Source organism: Takifugu rubripes, chromosome 18 (assembly GCF_901000725.2).
Source record: "Takifugu rubripes chromosome 18, fTakRub1.2, whole genome shotgun sequence".
In the NCBI taxonomy this organism is placed as follows: domain Eukaryota; kingdom Metazoa; phylum Chordata; class Actinopteri; order Tetraodontiformes; family Tetraodontidae; genus Takifugu; species Takifugu rubripes.
The window spans coordinates 7,528,780-7,536,303 of NC_042302.1; the positions used below are offsets into that span (position 1 = coordinate 7,528,780).

Genomic DNA, 7,524 nt, shown 5'->3' on the forward strand with positions numbered 1-7,524 from the left:
ACTTTGGATTTATGCCCTACCTTCCAGGGAGTCATTAATTCCCATTAATTCAAGTAAATGGTTTTGCAGAAAGTGGAACTCTCTGGAGATAGGAAATCAATCACAGAAGAGACTTTTTTTCCTGGGCAGCTGAAACCAAGCACTTGGCATTGGATAACTCGGAAAACATGAAAAGAGGAGAATTCTCTCTTAAACCATCAGCAATTCGAATGGACTGAGTGGGAAGTTTATACCGAACCACAACGCCGACATAAGAGGTGATGTAATTGTGGGAAAAGATCTGCGTGTTACAATGAAACAGGACAACTGAAGGGACTGATTAATGCGTTACACAACTGTTACTAACACTCAGATGTGTGATTGTCGAGGATCCGCCCTCACAATCGCACCGAGCCCGGTGCGAGTAAATAATTACGCTTTATTTTGCTGTATTGTTGTGATCTTTTTAAGACATCCCACATCTCAGCGAGCCGTTGACTCACTCCAGAGACCCCCGCTGCTCCTTCTGTCGTTTTCCTGCTGTTGAGTCTAGCCCTCTTCATGGCTTCAGAGTCTTGTCCCCCACCATAAAGGACAGGAAAATTCGTCTGTCATGTCCCCCCCCCCGTCTCCCTCTCTTGATACAATTCATTACAGGCGACACACCGAGCGCCTATAAAAGCCGCGGTCGCTTTAAAGGGTCAGCTTTTCGGTGTTTTCTGAGAAACCAATTTCGGAACATAATTAATCTTCGGGGGAGATGTTTGTGTGCTGGCTGGTAAAGGTGGAAAGGAACAGAAAATAGATGAATCTTATATAATCACAGACTTCATTAGAGCTTTAAACATTTGCAGAGGCTTGAATCGGGCTTAGCTCTTGACGAACAAGCTTTAAAACAATACAGGATCTGAGGATCTCATCCTGGTAGCAAACAGGGGTCAGGCTGGAGGCGGGGGGGTGGCCGACATAATTCACCCCGTTGAGCCTCACCTGCTCCCACACCTGCTTCTCATTGGCTCATCAAGCTCTCAGTATTTAACTCTGGTTCTCCGCCAGTTGTAGTTCCGTCCTCTGTGGTAACTAGTCTGTAGTGGCACCTTCAAGAGAAAACTTGGAAGGTGTTCGGTAATTCCTGTTTTCATTTGTCTGTCCATCCTGTCTGGAGACGTCCCCCCCTGGAAAATTGGACGAAGCGCCTCGAACCGCCTTTTAGCGCGTGGCTACAGCGTCGACGCGCGTCGGATAGATTTGCAGATATGACTCAGAAAGGCGGGTTCATCAATAATGCTGTATATGCTAATACGACCGCGGTGGTTGGGTCTGTTTAGACGGATGCCCTCATCAAATTAGATCACAGTCTGGAGCAGAGTCAGGAGCTGCTTCTGAAACCCCTCTTGATCCACCTGAAAAGCTCAGGTGGATGTCTTTTTTTTAATCCTCTTTGGAAATGTGAAGCATTTGAGCTGTAACTTAACTGGGACAGACCACAGGCAACCAGTGTTTTTACTGGAGAGATATGCAACAAGACCCTTCTGGGGATCTGTGTTTGAAAGGATGGGACATTTTTGCAGCTTTTTCTGGAGCTTAACAAGACAGCAAAAAGAACACGTCCCTGTTCGTCACTTGCATGGAGCAGCAGGTACAGATAGCAGCATTGCAGGGTCAATATTTTAGTTGGACTAGAGTGCTCTAATTAAATTACAACCAAAGAGTTCCAAGAGAACAGGCAGGGAGACACAAAGCCTGTAATCCCCCCTCCGATCCCCCTCTTCTGCAGGCCAATCTCTTGACACAGGCAAGAAATCACCCTGATTTTTCACTGCAACATGACAGATTTGAGGCAACTTATGTGTTTCAGGGGAACAAGGGTTATCCTGAGGTCCAGGAGGGATGTAATTCTCTCCCTGTCAGAGCTGGAAAGGTGAAAAATGTGCATTAACGTGTTTCCCAGCCTTGCGAGCCTGTCTTTCACCCCTCCTGATCTGACCTCATCTAACCATTTTCCCATTGAAGCGTGTCAACACACGTTTGTCTTCTGAGGGGACATGAGGCTGCAGACAGGGGCTGTTGATGAGGCTGACTGATGTGTCTGCTGTGTTGGCAGAAGGACACATGAGGAACACACAGGGGAGCAATGTCACAGCTCTCCTTTCAATGGGTTTCACAGGCTGTTTCACATTGATTTCATCTGAAACTTTAAGGTTCAAAGGGATGAAATCCCATTTGAGAGCAACTATGCCTGTTTTATAAGAGGAAAATGAAAACATCCTGCAGGCGCGGCTGGAATAAAGCTGCTCTGTGATTGGCTGAGCGGACCCGGAAGTCTGCTCGCCCTGAGCGCCATCTGACTCTGACGCTGCGCTTCCCGAACTGCTGACAGCAGCAACATGGCTCCCAAACTTGAACTTCCAAATGCCGCAGCAATCATGTGGCTCGTCCTTTTCTCGCTTATCCGCCCGGTGGAGGCGAACGACGCGGGGAACGCTTTGGCTCTGGTCGCGGTCATCGTCGTCTCCATGGTGGGCGTCTGCGCCTGCCTCGGCTGGTACGCGCGCAGGCGGAACGGACAGCTGTGAGGCAGACTCTGCGGGCTGGGTGCCTGTACCCCGATGCTGCCCTCCACCGCTATATTCACTGTCCGGAACCAACCTGGCACAAGATATGCGCCATTGTGACTGATTAAAAAAACGTGCCTTTAATGGGATAAACGCGAAGAGCGATGCGGATTCATTGAAGGGGGCGGGGAAAAGCATCCAGGAAGTCCGAACTGTTGCCCTGCTGAAATGTCAGTCCTGCCTCGATAAAAGACTGATATTTTCCTCGTAACACTGAAAACTGTGCATATCATTTTTTCGTATCCGGAGCCACCAAAGTGGGGTGGTTTGAAAAAAGGTTTTGTTTTAATGCGCGACGTTATTTCCTGGCAGTAATCAAAACTTTCCGGTTTGCATGATTGACAGACGTGCTGTCCAATCACGTTTCTCCATCTCTTCACGCGCCCTAAACTACCGCTTTGTTACAAGTTTTTAAAGAATATTATTTGACATATTTTACATATATATACATTTCTGTATATTTTGTACCTAAGCATTAAAATGCATTAGCTCATAAAACCAGTTAAGTGTTTTTTCTGAGTCTAACTCTCCTTTTCAAAACTCTGACAATTAAAGCTGATGAATCTGGTATTGATTTTGACTTTTAACGAAAAATATCCATTAAAACCAATTTGTTGAAAGAATCAGTCAGTCAGATGAATACAGTGGGACTATAAATGCAAGTAATATCAAAATAAAAGTCCATTTTGATTTTTCACAGTGCTGAATTTGAATTTAGACTAATTACAGAGGATGCTGTAGGTGTTTACAGAGTTGTTTTATAAACCAAAAAGTGAGTGATTTCCCATCAAACATGGAAAAGTGTTCCCTTGAATGTGTCTGGAAGGCAGTGGGAGTCAAACAAACCCTTCCGTGCCATGTCCAGCATGCAGGCTGCTGCCCTCGGATGTATTAAACCTGCACGTTACAGTTTCCATACCTGAAAGTTGTTTCCAGCTGTGGATGGATTTCCATTTTACAGCTTTGGCGGGTGCAAGACGCACAAGTCAGATTCTGTGTTCACTTGTTACAAGGCCTGTGACATCACGGCCCTTCATACATGGCCGAGAAATCAAACCCCATGAATTTCTCATGGCGCTCGTGCGGAATGAACAACAGCGCACAAAGTGCTTGTCAATTATGCATATACAGTGCAGGGGAAGTCATTTTAGCTCCAGGTGACTGAGGCTGCCTGATTTAACCCTTCGCTTTGTAGGTAATGTCAAACATTTTGGATTGAAACATGCATGAGTGCAAAGAAAGGCAGACGTGTTGCTCTGCTGGACTCCAATCAGTAAGACAAGAGAATATCAGTATGATCGGAATGACGCGGGCTGCGTTAATTTGGATCAAAAGTACGCATCTTGTGACGCAATTACTGGCATCCACATCCGGTGTGTTTGAGAAGAATGCATATAGAAATAGGTCTGAGGCAGCACGGGATGATATAGATGTATTTTAATTGATGTTGTGGAGTGACGCGTTCACGGTCAGTGGCGGCACCACCGAGCAGATGTGGAGGGGAGAGAAAAGAGAGAGAGGGAGAGAAAAGAGAGGGAGAGAGAGAGAGAGAGGGAGGGAGGGAGGGAGAGAGAGAACCGCTGCTGCAACACGAGACAAGACGCGTCTTGGATCACAAATAGGGATGCAGAGCGCATGCGCAGTGGGCTCCCGTTTACTGTAGGATATTCACCGTGGAGGAAAAAAAGAGGGGGGGCAAGCAACTAATCAGGCTTTTTTTTGGGCAGCAAATAAACCCGAGTAGAGCAATGTAAATAACGTCCAGAAGGGAAGCGACATTGGATTATCAACAGGTAGGATTTTGATTGATCCCAAATCGACTGTTCGCCTCTCGGGTTCTTCCTCCGGTTTTCCCTTCTTTCTCTCTCTTTTTTTTTTTGCTTTGTGCGGCGCGTTCTGTGTCGGCGGCTGCGATTCTGGGCAAGTCTACAACGGGGACTCGGGGAAATGGTTCTCTAGTCTGACGGACGCAAGGAGCCGCTTTTTGCAGAGGACCGAGAATGATATAACGCGGCTTCAATCTTCTCTCTCTCTTTTTTTTTTTTTTAAATTAAATGGGTCGGATTCACAAACGCGCGTAAAAATCCTCGACAATGAAAAACGTAAGTACCCAGCAAAAACGCCAGCCAGTCTGTGTAACACCGAAGGCTGTGTCATTTTCTCCCCCTCAGACGATGAAAATGGCTTCATGAGTGTGTTGATTATTAGCTGCTGGCGTGTTTTTGTCACTTCCGAGCATCCTTCGCCAGTTCATCCCACTGATAATCACGGCGGCGCATTAACAAGGAGAATTCGATCAAAACTGCGGTTCGGCTGTCAGCCGTGCACAACCGACGATCTGGCGCAATAAACATCGCGATCCGAACACCTTGATCCAGTTAACCTTCAGACAGAACCGCTTTACGCACAAGGCGCTGTTAGTATTTAATCCAAGGCGGGTCGTATCCTCTGATGTTTAGGGTGTGATCGCAGTTATTTGGGAAGGCTGTGCGCGTCTGGAATCGTCCAGATTTTTTTTTTTTGAGTCCAAAAAGGGGGGGTTGATGTTTATAAAATGCGTCTGTTTCCGATAAACGATTGACTGCCGTGACGATCCCCACTGAAGTGTCAGGGATGGGGAGATCTCGTGGCGCTCCAGAGGGTGCGCTTGAAAACAATGCAGCTGTTGACTGTGTTGACTGGATGCTGATGGGTTGGTTTTTTTTTTCTTCCTGTAGGTGTGATGAGACAAAGGAACAAAGAATGCCTTAGAGGAGAGGTTGCCTATATGCCTGGAAACCTCTTCAAAGCACACTGCCAAATGGATCTAACGCCTCCCCCTGCCGCCTCTAGATCATGATACTTGGCTGAAGCTATACCGCTATCTTTATGATCCCTTCTCCATCTATGGCGAACTATAGCCATGCAGGGGACCACACCATCTTGCAGAATGTCTCTCCTCTCGCCACGTTCCTCAAACTGACCTCTCTGGGCTTCATCATCGGCGTCGGTGTGGTCGGAAACCTCCTGATCTCCATCCTGCTGGTCAAAGATAAGAGCTTGCACCGAGCGCCCTACTATTTCCTGCTGGACCTGTGCGCCTCGGACATCCTTCGATCTGCCATTTGCTTCCCGTTTGTCTTCACCTCCGTCAAGAATGGATCTGTGTGGACGTACAGCACGCTGACCTGCAAGGTGATTGCCTTCCTGGGCGTGCTCTCCTGTTTTCACACGGCTTTTATGCTGTTCTGTGTTAGCGTCACGCGCTACCTGGCCATAGCGCACCACCGTTTCTACACCAAAAGGCTGACCTTCTGGACCTGCCTGGCCGTCATCTGCATGGTTTGGACGTTGTCGGTAGCAATGGCGTTCCCGCCGGTGTTAGACGTGGGGACATACTCTTTTATCCCGGAGGAGGATCAGTGCACATTCCAGCACCGCTCCTTCAGGGTTAACGACTCCTTGGGCTTCATGCTCCTCCTGGCTCTCATCCTTCTCGCCACACAGCTGGTTTACCTCAAGCTCATCTTTTTTGTCCACGACCGCCGGAAGATGAAGCCTGTCCAGTTTGTGCCTGCTGTTAGCCAAAACTGGACATTCCACGGGCCGGGCGCCAGCGGGCAGGCCGCTGCCAACTGGCTGGCTGGATTCGGGCGAGGCCCCACCCCGCCTACTCTGCTGGGCATCCGGCAGAACAGCAACGCGGCGGGCCGCAGGCGACTTCTGGTACTGGATGAGTTTAAAACGGAGAAGAGGATTAGTAGGATGTTCTACATCATGACGTTTTTCTTCCTGGCGCTGTGGGGGCCCTATTTGGTTGCCTGCTACTGGCGGGTATTTGCGAGGGGCCTGCTGGTCCCCAGGGGCTACCTGACAGCAGCCGTGTGGATGAGCTTTGCCCAGGCCGGGGTCAATCCTTTCATCTGCATTTTCTCCAACCGGGAGCTCCGGCGTTGCTTCAGCACCACGCTCCTGTACTGCAGAAAATCCAGGTTACCAAGGGAACCCTACTGCGTTATATGAAGGTTTTGCTGTGGTTTTTTCTCTCATGTGTCTATTCCCCTGATTGATCTGGGCTTACTCCCATTGTACAGAGCTCTCTTTGTCTTTTTTATCTTTTCTCTCCATTCTCGTTATTTTTCTCCTGCTCCTCCTCGCTAGCTCATTTTCTTCAGCGATCGAAGATCGAAGGAATCGGAAGGTTCCATCGCATTGAATACAGTAAGGAGGCTGAAAAGAACGGGAGGCGTGGAGCTCCTCCCGTGTTCGTTCTAGACATTTCGGAAGGCCGCGCTGTTTCAGAGGAGCAAAAAAAAAAAAAAAGAGGAAAAAAAAAAACTTAAAAAATCGACAAAAGAGTAAAAACAAAACCGATTCGCTTTGGATATTTTGAAACGTTTCTTTGTGAGGTGTGAAATTCATGATTATGTAAAGAAAAAAAGAACAGGAAAAAAAAGCAAAGAAACGATACCTCTCCAGGAATCACCGGAAATGTTTTGCATTTTAGGAGTTGCACTAAAAAGAAGATGTAAAGATGCCGTTTTTCTTTGGTGAACGGTTGCCGGTTGCAGTGCAAGGACAACCTACCCCCCCCCCCCCCCCCACCACTCCCGACCAATGCTTTAATTTGCAACAGACTACACAACCGCTGTAAGTAAAGCAAAACTTGGTGACTGTTGGAATCCACCATCACCTGAGGAGAAAAATGGTTTTGATGTAAGTGATATCTTTTTCATTTAGTGGGTGGGGCTTTTGGGTCAGGGTGGGTGGGGCTTTGGGGCAGGGTGGGTGGGGCTTAGTTATAGTGGGATGGGCAAAAATGTGGCTTTTTTTCTTTGAAGCTGCAAGCTAAAACTAGTTCTTTCTCGTAGTTTTACCGCCCATCAGACCCTGATGTTATGTTCTTGTCACTTTCTTTACCGAGAAAGCGGAACAGAAAGAATATCGAGAC

The 7,524-nt window shown here is 47.8% G+C and overlaps 1 protein-coding gene across 2 annotated transcripts; it reads left to right on the top strand.

Annotated features, from left to right (window-relative positions):
- The first annotated feature begins 4,181 nt into the window (after window positions 1–4,181).
- gpr85 (G protein-coupled receptor 85) lies at window positions 4,182–7,317 on the top strand. Of its 2 annotated transcripts, none has more exons than XM_029825839.1 (2): window positions 4,182–4,387; window positions 5,312–7,317. In XM_029825839.1, the coding sequence occupies exon 2, from the start codon at window positions 5,463–5,465 to the stop codon at window positions 6,594–6,596; it is 1,134 nt and encodes a 377-aa protein (XP_029681699.1). In that variant the 5' UTR covers window positions 4,182–4,387; window positions 5,312–5,462; the 3' UTR covers window positions 6,597–7,317. The 2 variants fall into 2 exon arrangements, with proteins under 2 accessions (XP_029681699.1, XP_003977435.1); XM_003977386.2 differs by lacking the exon at window positions 4,182–4,387 and adding an exon at window positions 4,397–4,696.
- Window positions 7,318–7,524: the final 207 nt, after the last annotated feature.

What these genes read in the sequence shown, in the direction of transcription:
- gpr85 (XM_029825839.1), top strand. Translation starts at nt 5,463, where the DNA reads ATGATCCCTTCTCCATCTATGGCGAACTATAGCCATGCAGGGGACCAC.